Below are 19,682 nucleotides of genomic sequence, written 5' to 3'. Positions count from 1 at the left end.
GTGCACAACTTCCAACAACTACTCTGCCATGAACACCAAATGAACAAGATATGTTTGTAAAACATGTATGCCCCCTATCAGCAGCCAATTAGTCATGTGATAAGGTTATTATGACTTCTGACCCAGTGATCAAACAATTAATAAGGGTTATCAAGTATCTACTGGTCATGACCTAACCTTTGACCCCTTGACCCAAAACTCAATAGGGGTCATCTGCTGGTCACCACCAATCATCATACAAAGTTTGAAGTTCCTAGGCCTAAGCATTTTTAGTTAATTGATCGGAAACCGTTTTAACATACAAGGTCAATGTGACCTTGACCTTTGACCCCAAAATCAATAGGTCATCTGCTGGTCATGACCAATCACCATACCATGATTGAAGTTCCTAGGCTAAAGGGTTCTTAAGTTATTGATTTGAAAGCATTTTTACCTACAAGGTCAATGTGACCTTGCCCTTTGACCCCTTAACCCCAATATCAATAGGGGTCATCTACTGGTCATGACCAATAATCATACCAAGTTTGAAGTTCCTAGGCCTAAGGGTTCTTTAGTTATTGATGGGAAACCGTTTTTACCTAAGAGGTCAATGTGACCTTGACCTTGACCCCTTGACCCCAAAATCAATAGGGGTCATCTACTGATCATGACCAATCACCATATCAAGTTTGAAGTCCCTAGGCCTAAGGTTTCTTTCGTTATTGATCGGAAACCATTTTTACCTACAAAGTCAATGTGACCTTGACCTTTGACCCCTTAACCCCAAAATCAATAGGGGTCATCTGCTGGTCATGACCAATCACCATACCAAGTTTTGAAGTTCCTAGGCCTAAGGGTTCTTTGTTATTGATCGGAAATCATTTTTACCTACAAGGTCAATGTGACCTTGACCTTTGACCCCTTAACCCCAAAATCAATAGGGGTCATCTGCTGGTCATGACCAATCACCATACCAAGTTTGAAGTTCCTAGGCCTAAGGGTTCTTTTGTTATTGATCAGAAACCGTTTTTACCCAAGAGGTCAATGTGACCTTGACCTTTGACCCCTTGACCCTAAAATCAATAGGGGTCATCTACTGATCATGACAAATCACCATACCAAGTTTGAAGTTCCTAGGCCTTAAAGTTCTTTAGTTATTGATCGGAAACCGTTATTGCTTACAAGGTCAATGTGACCTTGAACTTTGACCCCTTGACCCCAAAATCAATAGGGGTCATCTACTGATCATGACCAATCACCATACCAAGTTTGAAGTTCCTAGGCCTTAAAGTTCTTTAGTTATTGATCGGAAACCGTTTTTGCTTACAAGGTCAATGTGACCTTGACCTTTGACCCCTTGACCCCAAAATCTATAGGGATCATCTACTGATCATGACCAATCACCATATCAAGTTTGAAGTTCCTAGGCCTTAAGGTTCTTTAGTTATTGATCGGAAACCATTTTTGCTTACAAGGTCAATGTGACCTTGACCTTTGACCCCTTGACCCCAAAATCAATAGGGGTCATCTACTGGTCATGACCAATCACCATACCAAGTTTGAAGGTCCTAGACCTAAGGGTTCTTTAGTTATCACTCGGAAACCATTTGGTCTTCGAAATGGGGGCATAATAAAAAAATTTCAACAGGTTAAGTGTTTTTTTTTAACAATGACAATCATAAACATATCTTATTTTCAATCTTTGCTCTTCTTAATATTGAGCAATGAACTTGGCAAGCTTTGAACTGTTCATTAATTTAAGGGTGTCCAATACCAAAAAGCTAACACTTAAAGAAGCCAAAACTTAAATGTCTAGTCACATTGATGGGAGATGAAGGCTAGACTGGTCACTATCACTTAGAGGCTCGCATAATATGATTTTATTCAACAAGTTAAATCAGCAATATCAACAACAATATATACATGTATGACAGCTATATAAATCTTGTACTGCATGAAATTCATGTTTTAATAAGGTACATGTAGAGAAACAAGAATTCTTGTGGCACAAAAAGTTGCTGTCCTTAGTCTAATATTATATGATGATATGATTCAGATGAAACAAGAATACTTTGAAGAAAATTCCTGTAGTGACCTTGACCCAAATGACCTCAAGCCTTCCAAGAAGGATGGTAGAGGTTCCGGTAAGCTTCATAAAACATGTAATCCACCTATAATATCTAAGTGTTGTTGGCCGTATTTTAAGGTAACCTTTTTGCTTTGCAAGACCAGCTTGCTTAATTATTTGGGCATTTGATCAGTAGATAAAATAAATCTTTAGCCTCGTTAACACCAAACAACTCACTCTAGGTGTAGGATGGAGAGGAAGGTTTCTAACAAAGAGTCTAATATCAGGCTCTGATAACAAAAAAGGGCAACATTGTTGCAAATTACACCCATCACAAAAGCTTTTGACAGAGATGTCAAAGCATTATATTATGCATGCCATATAGGAAATATGCTCTGGGCAATATCCAGAAAATATCTAGATATTTTGTCATCTCTAGTGAACTTGACCTTGCAAATATTAACATAAATTACATACATGTGTCACACTTGTTGCATGAAAATTTCATTGGTTTTTCAAAACCAAACTAAAGGTCTCCCCTTTCACCAAAATCACCTCTCTATGTACTTGACTTTTTTGCAGGACCTGGATTATTTGCTCAGGTGAACATTTATGCATAGTTATATTAAAATCCCAAGATGAATGTAGAAGTTCGGCTCCAAACAAGCATTTTTCAATGACCTCTAAGTGTGACCTTAACCTTAAACCTAGAGAGCTGGTTTTTGAATGCACCTGACGTTGCTCCTCATAAAGGTGGTCATTTCTATGAAATTTCATTAGAATCCAACCATGCATGGAGGATATATGATCTGGAAATTTTTTTCTATATCTTATCATCTTTAGTGACCTTGGCCGTGCATATATAAACCTAAATTACATGTTTCAAACCAGTAGTTATGATAATGACCATTTGTGTTTCAATCCCTTAATAAATGATTACTAAATGGTCTGATTACACATTTTCATAATTTTATCTGCAATCAATGGAAAACTTTGACACATACGTGTGACCTTGACCTTGGCGACAGGGACCTAAATCCGCCTCACATTGTGAAACATTTGTGTCAAGTTATATTGAAATCCCTCTATGCATGTAGCAGCTTTCATCCGGAAAAGCTTTTTTCAATGACCTCTAAGAGTGACTTTGACATTTAACCTAGTTTATGAACATGACACTGCTTCTTATAGTGGTAAACATTTCTATGAAGTTTCATTAAAATTCCACCATGCCTGTAGGAGATATGCTCTGGACAAAATTAAACGCCAACCGCCCGTCCGCCATCTCCTAATGTTGATCATTTGTGCCAGGTTTTTTTAAATTCCACCAGATAAAGATCGATTTATGGTGCAGACAAGATGTTTGAGACCATTTCTTTGCATTTGAGCTTAAAGCAGCACGCCTCCAGATTCATGCTTATTTTCATGAAAATTTTGAAAATGTATTTGAATGTGCAATATTGTGAAGTAACCAAAAGGTAGCAAATTACACATTATCAATGGCACTTACAATCCATGTTAATTACCAAAAAGTGGTCAAAATATGCATAAATAGCCTTTACTGCGTTAGTAACGCAGTAGAAATCTAATAGTAAATACTGAAAAATCAGTCATTAATCGCACATTATATGTAAAATATTACTTGAATCTTGAAACCTTTTACTTTTCCTGACATCTTAGTACATGTTTCTCAAGTTTGATTTTATTGAAATATTTTGACTCATCTCATTCTGGAGGCATGTAGCTTTAAAGTAAGACCTTGACTGTTGACCTAGCTACACTGTTCTTGCCCATGTCACGTCATCTCATTATTGTGAACATTTGTGCTACATGTAAGTTATTTGAAATTCTGCCAACTTATGACAGTGTTACCTCCCTGATAAATAAGCATAATCAGGATGGTTGTAAAACCTCGATCTTTGACCTAACCACACATACTGTCTCATTATTGAGAACATTTGTGCTAAGTTATTTGAAATTCTGCCAACAAATGACAGAGTTACAACCTGAACAAGCATAATCAGGATGGATGCACGTACATACACCGAACCACCATTGCTTGCAGAGAGCTCTTTTAAAATGAGAATTTCTAGCTATTAGTATTGAAGTTGGGTCTGTTTACTAAACAAATCTGAACAAGGGGGAAAACACTGATAGCACAGAGATTATGTGAGTGAAATAACAAATATTTAATGCCTTCACAAACAATACTGTCAAATCTCAATAAATTGACAGTCAGTGTGCTAAATCATATGGCGACATTCCAACTTTACTGGTAGAGGAAGACCTTAAGTGCCCTTCTTTGCATTATTTCAGGCACGAAAGGGCAAATGAATAGAACCATCAACATTCCGTAAACTAGCTGGATAACTTCCTCACATATAAGAATCCATAAACCCTTGGTGGGATTCAAAACCATCAGTGGACTTTCCTTTTCAGTTAAATAAGGGCAGAGTAAAAGATCTCAGGTGAAGTTATCGCCTGACTTTGCCCCAAAAGCAGTTCCTGCATGATACAAAATATAACATTCCTCATTGGAGACAGCCTTGTCTATTTTATAACCTTACAGCCTTGCTATTCTGGCCAGAATTGTAACACCTAGACATTCAAAGTTGAAATGAAGTTACTTAGTAAATACATTGTATCTCCAAGGAAACATTTCCTTATTCCATTTCAAATCAGTTCTATATCAGTGATTTTTCTCATTTAATTGGGAAAAAGCCCTAGGGTAGTTATTACTAAAACTAATTACAAAAAATTGCTAATTTGGGAAGTAAAAAAGCTGGTGTAAGTTCAGATTTTTGGGAAAACTGCAAGATTTATCATTTTAAGAAAATTTCGATTGGAAGGCCTTTTAAAAGCTTCATTATATAATGTGAAAAATCACTGTTTTAAAATATATATCAAACTGAAACTCCATCATTTGAATTTATAACCTACTAACTTACACCTTTGCTATTAACTTACTTCTTACACTTTTGCTATTAATTCCAGTATATTAAAGGCACACTTTTGTAAGCATGAACAATTAAAATCCAGTTTTGAATCACACGATTATAATTATCATTATCAATTTTATCAAATATGATTTTCACACTTTTTTTAAATCCAAAGAATTGCAGAATATGCACTTTCAAGAGCCATCAATCAATTTATCAATTATTAATACTTTACCTTTAAATCAACACTTTAATCCATATCTATAAATATCTATTATCACGAAGCTCTAACACACACCAAACAACATAGCCTGCCGCTAAAAATATGCCACTTCTTATTGTGTAATGAATGACACTTTGTTGTTACTGCACAGTGATTTAAACTGATTAACACTTTAAAAAAAACCCATAAAACTCGAATCTTTAAGTTGAATAATACAGTACTTGAAAAAGAAAATTTTTTAGCACAAGCCATTTTAAGAACATACATCTCATTCATAATCCACGTTGGAAACAGACTGTACATATTTTCCATATAACAAAATCAATTTAAGTATTCTTTCTCCAAAATGATCCCTGCATACATCTTAACATTCTACTATTACTTGTATATTTCCTTCAGTCTTGAGCTGACATCTTTACTCAGCACTGGAAATTTTTTCAGTTTTTAAATCCGAACATCACAAGAAAAAAATAATCCAAATTATGTGACTTTTAAGCACTTTTTTTTTTACACAATTTTTTATCCAGTACATTATTAGACATTGAATCTTCTATTACAGAATCTGTAGATGATTTGTACAGACTTGATGAATGAATATATACATATAAAAAATTTTCAAATAATTATTTTACACTCCTCATTGTTGAATTCTGGTTGATTTCCCACATCTTGCATCATGTATAGTAACTGTTGGTGAATTCTGGTAATTTCATGCCAATATTTTAACTTAACACTAAAAAAATACACCTAATACTGCTTAATCTGTAAATTTATTTATAAACTCATATTATAAATCTGATTCTGGTGAATTTTGGTAGATTTATTCCAACATTGTGACTTCACTTGACTCTTTTTTTATTCTGGAGCATTCCAGTATTTTACACATATATGCTGTACATGATACTGGAGAATTCTGGTACATTTATTCCAATACATTGCACATGTATGTTACGCAAGAAACCAATGGAAAAGTCCTTGAGAATTCTGGCACTATATTCCTTATTTTATACACTTGATGCATTTATTTCTTGTAAATTCTGATTAAATTTTTCTCTCATTTTACACACATTTGATGCTGCAGAACTCTGGTAGTTGCATTCCAATACTGTAGACACTTATTCCAATATTTTTTAACTATCATGCAAATGAAAGTGGTAAATTCTGGTAGTTTTATTCCAATTCTTTACACAAACACACAAAATACTGGTAAATTCTGGTAGTTTTATTCCAATTCTTTACACAAACACACAAAATACTGGTAAATTCTGGTAGTTTTATTCCAATTCTTTACACAAACATACAAAATACTGGAAAATTCGGGTAGTTTCATTCAAACACTTCACACAAAAAATACTGGTAAATTCTGGTAGTTTCCTTCCTATACTATATACACACTATGCAAGTGGTGTTTTATTTAAATACTTTAAAGTCATTCTTCAAGTAGTACTGATATTATAAAATTATGGTAGTTTACCAGAACACCTCGTATGATATTTGAGAATTTGGTAGTTATTGTATTCCAATGCTGGTAAATTCTGGTAGCTTTGTTTCATCCGCTCAAACTTAGAGAAGAACAGTTGATTTCATTGACCAGTACAATTTCTGTAGTTTAGCCAACACAAAGCAAAAGAATATTACGATACTATTTCTAGTACAAAAAAAAAAAAAAATTCCCAATTTTAGCACAATTCTAATTTCTCATTTAATCTGTTAAACATGTTTTGTACTAACTCCATTGAACAGTAGACCTACTACACACAATTAGTTACTCAGTTGATTAATGGTTAATTCCATTTTTATCTTATCCAAACACAACTATTCCAGCATTAATTTCCAATTTTTTTGTACTTCATGTAATCTCTGCAATATAGTTGATAACGAATTCCATTTGAATTACTTACACTGTTTTAAACAAACAACATAGTAGTTAAACTCCAGAAGTTGGTATATCTTCCACTCACTTGTGATGACATTTGAATTCTGGTAGTTTAACATAATCTTTTCACATCTCAATGTGAAGATTACTCTGTTGAAATCTTACAGGTTATTTTGCTCAAAATTTTAACACCAGTTGTTGGAATCTGGACATTTTCGGCACGATGAATTTTACCATAATTGTAAGATGGTTGGTTTCTAGAAGATATACATTATAATAAAACTCCTTGTAGATGTACATTCGTCTTTCCAAATCCAATATCTTGCAATTGTAAAACAAGTTCAATTCCCATACATTTTTTAAATTCAGGTTTTTGTTTTAGCTGCAGAATTACCCGAAATCCTTAAAATATATCCAACCCCTCTGGTACATATTCATACTCCACTTTTCACTTATGAATATTAAAATGACAACAACAACAACACTAACACAAACACACACACACTTTACTAGATACGAAACTTTTAACTCTGCCATGTACAATGTACACTATATAACAATGTACACTAACAATGGACACTAACAATGTACACTAATAAATCTCAAGTAAGTTCCATAACTCATATCAATTACTCACTAACTTCCCACAGAACACTTTTCTATTTAAAACTATCATTTCAAATAGAACATTCCCAAATCTTCACTTTTTCCCCCTTAAATATGCCCCAAACCCAATCTAGCCCTCCGTAGCCCTCCTAACCCCCACAAACCACCCCACCAGCTCTACAACATACTTAGTATATCCTCTCCATTCACTGCGTCTTCCAGTGTTAGCAAATGTGTAAATTGGTCCTCTTCTTCAACTAGATCAAGGTCCTCCATAACAGCAGGAAAGTCCTGTAATATGGAAATACACTGTTTATACATATGCATGTATCCTTTATTTGTTACATTTTCCTAAAAGACACTATGTTGTTCTATGTACATATAATAATAATAAGAAGAAGAATGTTTATTTATCACAATGTACAAGTTTCAACTGATTACCTGTATACAAAATTAGCAATAGCATACTAATTCTTAAGGTGAACACTTAACACCAGACATGTGAGAGGCCTGTAAGAGCCTATCAAAAGTAAAGGGTAGGCAATAATTCAATCTAAATTGATGCAACAATAGAGAACTTGTTCCAAGAAATATTAAAGTTCATGGTAATCAAGTACAATTTCAAAATAAACTTTTTTTGCATCCATTCACAGAAATGAAAATTTGAGAAAATCACTTATTGTTTAACAAATCTAAACAAATCTTATGTAAGTAAATAAATTAGTTTTAACAATCACCTTAAAGTTCATCAGTTATACTTATAATTTAAGGGAAATTGTACTATACCTGTATATGGAAAATTGGCAAAAATGTTTCATTGCTGCAAACTTTTAAACTTTCAAACATTTAAATTAATGAACAAACATTTTTTTATGCATTCAAATATATCAATTTTCATTTTTAACTAAAAACCACTCGGCCACGGACGCCCCTGCTCTTATGTAAGCTGATGTGTATATGTTATTCTTTCAAATATAAATCATGCTTAAAAACATAACTCTTTCCTTTTTTCCAAAATTTCTACACTTTCAACATCACTTAAACCTTTATCTGCTGAAAAAAATTGACCTGCTTTGAATTTGGATCAGTCCTTTTGAAGTTTAATAAAGAATGTCAATATAAAAAGACAAAACCTGAGCTAATAACTGTATAGAACCTGGTCAGACTTCACAGCTGGCCTCTTTACTGGTGGCAAAAGTTCAATGGTGGCAAAAGTTTAATTGTGGCAAATTTAATGGTGGCAAAGTCTAATCACACTCAGTTCCAGCAAGTTAAGGGTTCAACTATATCTTACATTAGACCCCTTCCACACAAGGATTTATAGTGTATTGTTTATAAAATCTCCTATTTTCTATAATACTTTAAAAGTAGACTCTTTTAATCAAAGTTTATACTTTGAAATAGTAAGTCTATCTTAAATCCAGGAAAATATTCCTTTGTAAAAAAATCAAACATATATCTCGAAAATCAAGAAAAACCAATGTCATCAATATTATATTTCTTAACAAAGATAAGGTATGGCTAATGATTAAGTCTGTCATATTGAATGATCTGGTCAACCAGTTAAAAATTCAAAACAAAAACCTCTACCATACCTTAAAATGATCTTTTCGTACAGCAAACATCACCTCACACATGTATTGTACACGTATATCAATCTGGCCCTCGTGTAAGATATTCCTTAACCTCTCAAATATTGCTGAAATGGAAAAACATTGAAAAGTTAACATACATCTTAATTGCAACATTAAATTACATTACCATACCATGTTTCAATTTTCTTATCTAGTCAGAAAAATATAATATTTTTATGTAAATTGTAGTTTATCAAAATCACTTGAAAGCAAAAAGTGACAAGCTTATTTCTAAATAATGGCCTAGCATTTACAGTGATTCTTTTTTAGCATAAAATGGTACCTGCATATAGGGTTGTTAATTCCAGGTTTTGTCTTGAAATTTCCAAAATAGTGTAAAAATTTCCCTCACACTACTCAAATATTGATGCACATATGGTTTTGATAAAAAGCACCATCTATATATAATTCTTATCAACAAATGTGTATTAACATCCTGAAAAAGTTTTTTTTTACTAATTTGTGTAATTTTTCTACTTTTCTTCTGTTAAATATTTCCAAATTTTTAAGGCATGGGTTTGCAAAAAAAAAAAATCACTGATTTTAGGCTAGCTTCCTATTTTATAAAAATCATGTCTAATATTTCTAATCAAATTTTAAAACGCTTAATATTCATTTAAATTTCTTTGCTTTGTCAAGTGTTTTGTGTTTTTTTTTTGGTTTTTTTCTTTTGACACTTAGCTCACTTTTTTTGTAGCAGTGGTGTATAAATATGTCAGTAGTTTCAATTACAATCTTTGACAATTCAATAAAGACAGGATGAACACTTCACACCTCAAAGTCTAAGTCCAAATTTTAAACATTAACATAAGAATTATCATTGCTTTTTCATTTCATATCACAAAGCAACAATCATCTTGAAATGTTACCAGTACTTCATTAAATAGCATGGTTGTTTTAAAAAGATGCTATGCTCAAATTTGATATTAGAAAATATTGATAATTGCTACACAGTATCTTTGTAAAGATAAAACAAACATGTTTTGACTTTACACAAAGAAGATATGTTCAAAATTCTATACATTATAATTGGTTATATGCTGAATATATTGTGTCATTAAAAGAACTGCCAGTTGTTTTTTTTTTAAAGAAAAAACCAAATTTACTTGAAATGTAATAGGGAACACAGCTTCCCATACATCGTTCATTCATCTTTTTACTCAAAATAGTCATATTCAGTAACTTTTCATAAATTTCAATAAATCTATGTGATATATTTTACTCAAGGATGAGCATAGTTTATCTTTAATATTTTACAGTACAATCACTGCAAAGCGGCCACCTAGGTAGCAAGAAACATCTTACAACAGCAGTATCAATTCTACCCAAACTGTTGCAAAAGAGTGTTTCTATGAAGAGATTGTACTGTACATTATAACGTATCAAATAATGAAAGCTTCAAATGTATATATATCACAACTATACATAGCAATAATATAAAAATAAAGGTCTATATTATACTTGTTTGTACAGTGAACAGTGCAATACTTACTTCTTTCAGGTAATAGTGAAAATAGCACCAATACATGTACATGTACTTATCGAGATATCAAGTTGAAAAGCTGAGAGTTCCAGTCTTTTTACGAGTATCCTTACGTGCCTGCCTTTTCAAACAGGTTACCCTGTAAGCCAGCAAACATGACACAAAAACATGTCACAAGCTTCGTTAGTAACCTGCTTATTTCATAATCTTTGTGAACTTTTTCTCTACTTTGCTTTTGGATACAGACAAGCATGTATAGTAAAGCTTGTCATCCAAAGCAGTCATAGATCCTGGCATCCTCGTATGTTTCCACTGGTTTGGACATCATTTTCGTCAACTAAGCTTAGTATTTCCTTGTGACTAAGCCAAGTTGATATACTTTTACCATGCTTCTCACTTGACGTCGAAGATGTTGTTACCCCGGTCCCGCAAATACTCGGCATCACAAGGCAACAACTTTATGAAAGCCGTCACCAACGGTTGAAGCACGTCTACGTTTCCGTCTGCTACCTAAACCAGTCAAGTGAGAAAGTAAATCTCACTTCAACCAGTCTACTGTGTTCCTTTTTCTTGAAGACCAAACTGGACCAGTCTGGCAAGACAGATAAATCTTGCACTAAACCAGTCAATGGCGGCTGTATAACAAACATGTGGATGTGTGAATGGTTGAAATAATCCACAACAACCACAATACACACCTTGCAGCTGAAAATCTTCATTTTAAAATGTTTCACAAATCAGCGTAAAACTCACCACCTGTGTAACCTAGTGTTACAACAAAGGGGAGTTAAAACTGATCATGAAAATCTTGACCACTATATACCATTGATTCCTCTAGGTGAGACGTCCGTAAGTTTCTGTCCGCATTCCTTCAGGAATCCTATCGATACCTCCACTGAATCGTCTGTTGGTGTTTCCAGAAGAAGTGTAAGTACTTCTAGAGCTAAAACTTCATGAGCCTAGAGTAAATAGGGAAAATATAGATAAATTATGGATATATGCCAGGTCTTTTATTATTAAAACAATCTAAAACACAAATGCCTCAGTGTTTTTTATGTCAATAAATAACAAAATGAATTTCTGGAATCTTGAAAATGTGGCCAAGATGGTTAAGATCATATAGAGGTCAAATCAAACAAAAACTATATGCCATTATTGATTAATGCGAAAGGCATTAAAAAATAAAGACAAATCTGTTTTTTTCCTATGTCTGTTGATATCAAATATCAGAAAAGTTCAGTTTCAGTAGTTTACATACAAAACTTATATGAAGTATCATCAGTAGCTTACATCAAGTATCAGAAAAGTTCAGTTTTAGAACTTTACATACAAAACTTACAAAGACCATTTAAATCTTAAATGCATAAAATATATAAGCCTGAAAGAAAACATTAATTATATCATTCGGAAAGCAAAAATACAATATTGAGCATACATTTTCCTTTTGTCTGGTTCAACTGTTTAACAGCACTTTAGTTCTAGAGACTTGTAATAACTCACTTGTTATTACATATATGAAGCCTGAGGAACGATGTATAAATACTCATTTTGATCTAGTTAGGATCTAGTCACTAAGGTGGTATAACAAAATAAACAGTTCTATTTAATACGGAAAATAAACAGATCTATTTAACATGGAACTATGGTGTAGTGGATATTTACTTGGAAAAAACATGAACATTATAAAGTTATTTCATAGGTGTATGTGGAACAGTCAAAACTGTTGCCCTAAGGTATCAGTGATACATGTTCAGCTGCAATACCCAACCTCAAGATTAAAATGCTATATATCTATTAAAACGAGGGCCAAATTATGACATAGTAGAGATAAAGGATTGTAAAAACTGACGAACGTTTGCCGCAGCCTAAAAAGTTACAAAAGTTCAGAATAATTATACAATGAACAGTGTTTAGAAATTTACTTACAACTTGTTGGTTAACGAGATGTGCGATGAACCGTGTCGATGACAAGCAAATATTCTTGTCATTCCTCTTGTAGCCTCGACGGAACTGAATTATCAGACGTCGTAAAATCAGCTCTCCATTTTGTGGAAACTATAAAAGGTCAATAATATGCGATTTTTAGGTGTTCTTATAAAAGAAATAGTCTGTTAACTTCAAATAATATCTTACACAAAGTCACCTTAAGCATAAATGTTTGCTTATCTAATCAGTGTGTGTTTACATCATTTAATAATTTTAAAGCTGATGTACCAACCTTTCCACCTTAAGTACCGGTATGCTAAATAGTAAAAGTAGTGTTAAAATGTTACAAAAGAGTTTGCATAATGGAAATCATTAAGCAAAACAAAAAAGTCTTAACATTTATGAATCCAGACTGATAAATTATAGTACACTTTATAAAACTGATACTTTTACCTGACCACTTTTTTAAAACATTTTCCCTAAGTTCACAGATTTTGGTCTAGTATAAATTAAAATACAAACTTGTTATTTAAAATTACAATGAATGCAAGTTCATAAAATATCACCCAGTAATAGTTAACCATGTAGCTGGTAATATTTGATACCAAGTAGTTAACTGCATCAAAACAGCCTGTTACATGCATACACCGTCTAATTACATTAACACATTTACCGGGTTACAACCTCAACCTCCCAAATTATATTACCAACCTTCTAGACAGCACAAATAGCTGGATTCAGACTTTCTAACCTTGTAATTTGTCTCTATATAGTTGGTAACATCAACCTTCTTAATAGTATTACCAACCTTGTTGTTGTTATGCCAAAATAACTGGTAACATCAAGCCCCAAGTTGATATTACCAACCTTGTTGTAGCTATGCCAATATGTCTAGTTACTAAGAACTTAGTAATATTACCAACCTTGTTAACAAAAACCTAAATAGTTGGTTACATCAACCTATACCTACCAACCTTGTTGTACTTATACCAAAACAGCTGATAACATCAACCCAATGATAATATTACAAACCTTGTTAACAATATACCAAGTTAGCTGGTAATATGACCATCTTGTAAACATTACATGTACCTGCCTAGCTTTAAACAAAACTATCATGCTTTAATTCACCTGCTATAGCATGTTTAATGGGTTAAAAATGAAAAGCTCGCCAAAAATATTCTGTTGTACATTTACATTCATCCATATGCATTTAGGCATCTAATTCAATTTATAAATTAATAAATGTGAAAATGTAATTATTTAGATTAAGACATACCTTTGTATTAACAATAGAAACTAGAGCTGCATATACATGAGTAAATGTGGGAGATGCTGCCTGAGCCTGTATGATAGATCTTGCCATTAAACCACTGAAATATCATATAGAAAATTTACTTTTTGACACTAATCAAATTATATATATAGTATAGTTACCAAAAGTAATAGAAATGCAATAAATGATTACACCAAAATTTAGGGTGGTAATTGATTACATAATGGTAACATGTTATTGAAAGACTTTGTTTACTGATTACTGTTGAATACTTGAAAAAATCTATTTGATTACAATCGATTGCTAATACTTATTATAATTACACCATCCCTGGTATGGATTTTGCTCACTGCCTTGCTGATGTGAACATTTGAGGCAAATTTGAAGAAAATCTCTCTAGGGGTATGACTTTATAGAGCACACATGCTAGGGACGGACTGATGCACCACAACTGACCAATGCTACAAAGTGATTCCAGTATAGCTCTCTCCACATTACATGTTTGTGGTAGGGGTATATAACTTGTTTCATTTTTTTCCTATACAAGATATGCCCTAAAAATAACAATCACTTGTTTTCGTCTGTAAACTGTAAATGTAAAATATTCATACATTTCAACATAAAAATTATTAACAATCAAAGAATATAAGACCATAAGTTATAGCATACCGTCCTCTAACAATGTTTTCCTGAAACAGTTCCCTGACGATGTTTTCTATATTTCCTACATTCACCTTGTTTATCAAACCATTGATACTCTTCTTGAGGGCTTCCCATGAGATACGCTGAAACTCTACACTGTAAGGTAAAAAAATTCCAAAAAATCAATCATTAAATTAATGGTAATAAATTACATAAAATCAATCACTGTAAGGTAAACAAATTCCGTAAAATCAATCACTGTAATGTAAAAATTCCGTAAAATCAATCACTGTAAGGTAAAAAATTCCATAAAATCAATCACTGAATGGTAATAAATTACATAAAATCAATCACTGTACGTTAAAAAATTCCGTAAAATCAAACCTGTAAGGTAAAAATTCCATATAATCAATCCTTACAGGTAAAACATTCCATAAAATCAATCACTGTAAAGTGAAAAGTTCATAAAATCACTGTAAGGTAAAATATCCCACAAATAAATCACTTAGCTAAAAATTCCTTAAAATCAATCATAACTATCACCGTTAGGTAAACAATTCCATAAAATCATTCACAGCTTATGCACAGAAAAGGTATAGAAAAGATACCATAAACCTGTCAATATCATTTCATAACAAAAACACCTATATTTCAATAAATTTTGAATCAATCATAACTAATTAATCCTTAAATCAAACAATCCCCCAGTTTTTCACAAGACCATAAAAATTATTCAGACTATACATTAAACAGCTTTACCATAGCTGATTGCTCCAATTTAAAAATTCAGCAGGTCAAGAGGCAATTTTAAACAGATTTATAATTAATTTACCTTGATTTATCTGTGATCTTGGCTTGCATAGCCCTAAGACGAGCAGGGGGTATATAAGCGCCACCAGTCCTCCCAGTAAAGGCTTCCACCCCAACAGCTGCAGGTTTGGGTTTCTTTGTAGACAATTCTGATTCTTCCTTTGGTTCTGGCTCATTTGTTTCCTGTACTTTTCTGAAATATAAAATAAATCAAAAACTTCCCTAGCATTTAATTTTACATACACAACATCATTTTTGAACTGAATGAGTCTATAAAAGTAGTTGATTTGTAGTTGGTATTTCTAATTAAGATATGTTTTTTTAAATTCATGTTTTGTTTGGATTTTATGCTGATTTTAATATGTTTAGTCCCATATTGCTGGTCAGTCCACCTTACTGGACTTTCCTGGCTAACTAACCAGTAATTATCAATTTCTTGGTATTACTATTCCCACATGATTTCGGAATCAGCAATGAGAGACAAATAACCATTACACTCTATGCCAGACTCAACTGTCAAAAGATCAAATTTGCCACACTTGAGGATCTTACCAGTGATCCCTTGATTCTCATATAAAAAATATTTGTACACATTATTATGGCAACCCTTTTTCACATTTTTTAACATTTGACCCTGAAGGTTAAGTTCATTTGTCACAGCCGTATTTCAATTTGTGTAGACTAATATGTTGAAACCAATTATGAAGGCTTTAAACAAAGATTTTAACCATTTGGGACATGTTAATTATGAACCCAGTTAAAGGATAACTAACAATATTAAGTTGAATATCAAAATGCAGTTTTACAATGACATAATCACAAAGGTTTGAAACAATATACAGTAACATCTTAATATCTACTAATAACTAAAAAAAAAAACATATTAATATCAAACTATGATAATTATGATTCTAAATTCAAAATTAAGTGTTTAAAGAACTTTCGAGGCAGTTCAACGAGCATAATTATATGGTGCTTTTTTTTTTCAAAGTACCTTTTACTTCCTTTTTCTTTGACACGTTCCTTCTCTCCTGCATTTTGGTCTCCATCATTTCTTCCCTTCATTCTTGAAGCCTTTTTTCTCTGATTGAGAAATCTCTCATCTTCTACAGTTTGTTGGTCATCTTCCCCAGAAGGCTTCTGAAAATTTGTACAATACGTAATTAAGATGACCTAATATTTCATAATCATGATAACCATATATTGTCCAATACTATATTATTATGATGACCCAATATTTCACAATGATAATGACATAATTGATGATACAATATTTCATTATCATATTATATCATAGTCATATGATGACCTAATATTCCATAATCATATAATGTCCAACATTTCAATATCATATAATGATGCTCCAAATACCAATAATACCAATAATAAAATTAATATTCTATAATCATATATATGTAATGATATTTTATGATTTATAGTCATATTAATATTACAGTGATCCACTATTTCATACATGTACATAACTCATAAAGTTCAGAGTTGAAATAACTTACGATAAAATATGGTGGTCTAACTTATTCTAATTAAATTTTCCTGTCATTCTGTATTTAATTCATGAGAATACTTGAATTTCAACTAAATTGGATATTTTAATATCTTACAAACTCTTTCAATATGGAGTTCAATCAAAAATGTAATCAAGAGTAAATAATATTATCGTGTTTTTAAGTTTTAAAATCTAAACATTCTGCCCACTCTACGATAAATAAAAAGTTCTGTACATTGTATATACTTACATTTATAAAACTTTTCATAGATTGTCTGGCTTTCTCTGCTTCTTCCTCACTGTCTGTGATCTCACCACTTTCTGGCTCACTCTCAAACTGGGTCATATCATGATTCCGTCCAAATGACCTTTCAGATGACCTTGACCTATTTTTATCAGATGATTTTGACCTATATCGATCAGACCTTTCATGAGGACTAGGAGATCTTGACATTTTCTTCTTAGATTTCTTTTGAGTTTTTTTACTAACAGTTTTAGAATCATCAAGGTCATTTTTTGTCTTTCGACTCTTCTTTGATGAAATCACCTGATCAGATTCAGAATATTCTCGTCGACGTTTTGATCGCATTTTTTGGCGACCCTTTGTTGGACTTTGCTCCTGAGCCGAATCTTCCGACTCAGGAATGTCAAATTCTTTGGAATGTGAGTTTTCTTCAAGGAGCTGTTTACTACGTTCAAAACTTCTTTCCAGTGAGTCATCTTTCTCAGCGTCTTTTTTCTTTTTCTTATTTTTACTTTTCTTAGAACTTTTTGGCGATTTTTCTAAATCCTCCTCAGACTCTTTAAAATCTTTATCTATACTCTTGTCTTTAATCTTCTTTGTTTTATTTCCACCTTTAGCTTTAGATTTTAAAGGTGAATTAACAGGAGTATTCTTCTTTTTCTCTGATAGTTTTCTTTGTTTACTTCCTCTCTCTGTCCTGTCTGGTGATACTGACCTCTGGCCCATATTTGACCTTACTGGTGAAACAGACCTTTGACCCTTATTTGACCTTATCTCTTTAGGGGACATGGCCTTTTGTTCAAAGCTAACATCTGAATCATTTCTAGTCCTACTAGTATTTCTCATAGGTGACCTTGATCTGCCTCTATTTTGCCTATTTCTGTCCTGACTTCTATCCCGTCGGTCAAATGACCTTGACTGTTGATCATTTCTATAACCTTGACCTCTACTATCATCAAGCCTTCCTCTTCCTTGCTGGTCTCTCCAACCTGGAGCTCTTCCTGGTGATCGCTGACCTCTTCCAAGACTCTGATAATCATTTCTTCTTTGTCCAAACCTGGTATTTCTTTCAGGTGAGAAAGATCTTCTAAGTTCATTTCTGACATCATTTCTACCAGGACTAGGCGATCTGTTTGATCTGTCTTGTCTCCTTGGTAACCTGGTTTCTAAGCGCTGTCTTTCTGGAGAAGAAGAAACTCTTCTTTGTCTTCTTTCAGGTGACATTCTACCACCTGGCATTTCGTTTCTTCTACCATATGCATCCTGTGAATCATCCTGTCGACTTGACCTTTGGCCTTGGCTTGCACCCCGTGAACTCCACCTATCGTCACCCCTGTCTCTGCTTCTATTATCAAACTCCCTGGAGTCCTGATCACCTCTTCCTAACTGTGCACTGGTTTTCTCAACTTTAGATACAACAGATCGCTTCACTGGACTTGTATCTGAATCTGATGAAAACTGCTGCCTTTCTCTGCTCCTGTTTTGTGCAACCTCAAAACTTGAATCTTTCTCCGAGTCCATTCTTTTTCTGGCTTTCTGGTTTCCACTGGACCTTTTAGGAGGACTAGAATTATCATAACGCTGATTTCTGCCGGCAGTCCCCCGTTGATCTTTCTTCCGAGGTCTTACCTCTTCTTCACTACTGTCTGAATCATCAGAAGATGTGTCATGTCTCTTCCTGTTATAAAGAAGTAAATATTTATTGTCAGTGTATTGTCATGTCTCTTTGTAATTCAGTAAAATATAAACAGTGTTCTTTTTCTCTCATTTAAAAGTAAAATTATATAAAAGGGCCATCTGTCCATGACCTTGCATCACTAACAGACTTCCCGAAATACGTCGGTCCGACGGACATGTCCGATAAATTTTAATCAGGTCCAACGATTTTTTATTCCGGATCGGTCCGAATGTCCGGCTTTTATCCAAGCAGCATGTATACAAAATGGCGTCGCTTAAGCTGCCAAACCTGGGAAAAACGAAAATCTTCGTCAGAGGAGCGCGCAGAACAGCAATAAAAGGATGAAAAGAATAGACCCGAGACAAAATTTAATGAAAAATGGAAGGAGGACCATGAATTGTTGGTGTATAACAGGGAGGAGATGAAAATGCACTGTACGGAATGTGCCGATTTTTACGGCGAAAAAATTAAAAACAAAAAGTGTCTTAGAAATACAAACACAAGTTTTTCTTTGATTTTGATCAATTTTATTTGGTCTGACAGATTTCGCTTCGGTCCGACAGATTTTCATGGTTTGTCAGACCGAATGTCTGACATTTTTTTTTAACTTTCGGGAAGTCTGCACTAAACAGGATAATATTTTATGCTGGAATATAATAGTTGCATATTTGTAATATGTAGTGCAAAGTTTATGGATAATCAGAACATGTATTCAAATGTGGTTGTTAGTGGTGACATTTTAAAGGGCTTTTTCCCAAAATTTGATTTTTAAGTTAATTTACCTTTTCTGACAG

The 19,682-nt window shown here is 33.1% G+C and overlaps 1 protein-coding gene across 2 annotated transcripts in view; it reads right to left on the bottom strand.

Annotated features, from left to right (window-relative positions):
* LOC132724035 (pre-mRNA-splicing factor CWC22 homolog) overlaps positions 1-19,682 on the bottom strand; it is a 33,562-nt gene that overhangs the window by 12,817 nt on the left and 1,063 nt on the right. For both annotated transcript variants that reach the window (XR_009624838.1, XM_060708845.1), the window contains exons 2-10: positions 17,217-18,888; positions 16,454-16,599; positions 15,482-15,652; positions 14,677-14,805; positions 14,011-14,104; positions 12,732-12,860; positions 11,629-11,764; positions 9,284-9,387; positions 7,877-7,979 (exon numbers count right to left, since the gene is read on the bottom strand). Coding sequence is in view for 1 of the 2 variants with exons in the window: in XM_060708845.1 (XP_060564828.1) it covers positions 7,877-7,979; positions 9,284-9,387; positions 11,629-11,764; positions 12,732-12,860; positions 14,011-14,104; positions 14,677-14,805; positions 15,482-15,652; positions 16,454-16,599; positions 17,217-18,888 (2,684 nt within the window). In the remaining variant the exon portion in view is untranslated. The remainder of the gene's footprint in view (positions 1-7,876; positions 7,980-9,283; positions 9,388-11,628; positions 11,765-12,731; positions 12,861-14,010; positions 14,105-14,676; positions 14,806-15,481; positions 15,653-16,453; positions 16,600-17,216; positions 18,889-19,682) is intronic.

This window comes from Ruditapes philippinarum, unplaced genomic scaffold (assembly GCF_026571515.1).
Source record: "Ruditapes philippinarum isolate M1 unplaced genomic scaffold, ASM2657151v2 ctg1215_1_1_1_1, whole genome shotgun sequence".
Lineage (NCBI taxonomy): Eukaryota > Metazoa > Mollusca > Bivalvia > Venerida > Veneridae > Ruditapes > Ruditapes philippinarum.
The sequence above is the reverse complement of the archived record's forward strand: the minus strand, read 5'-3'. Positions and strand labels throughout refer to the sequence as shown.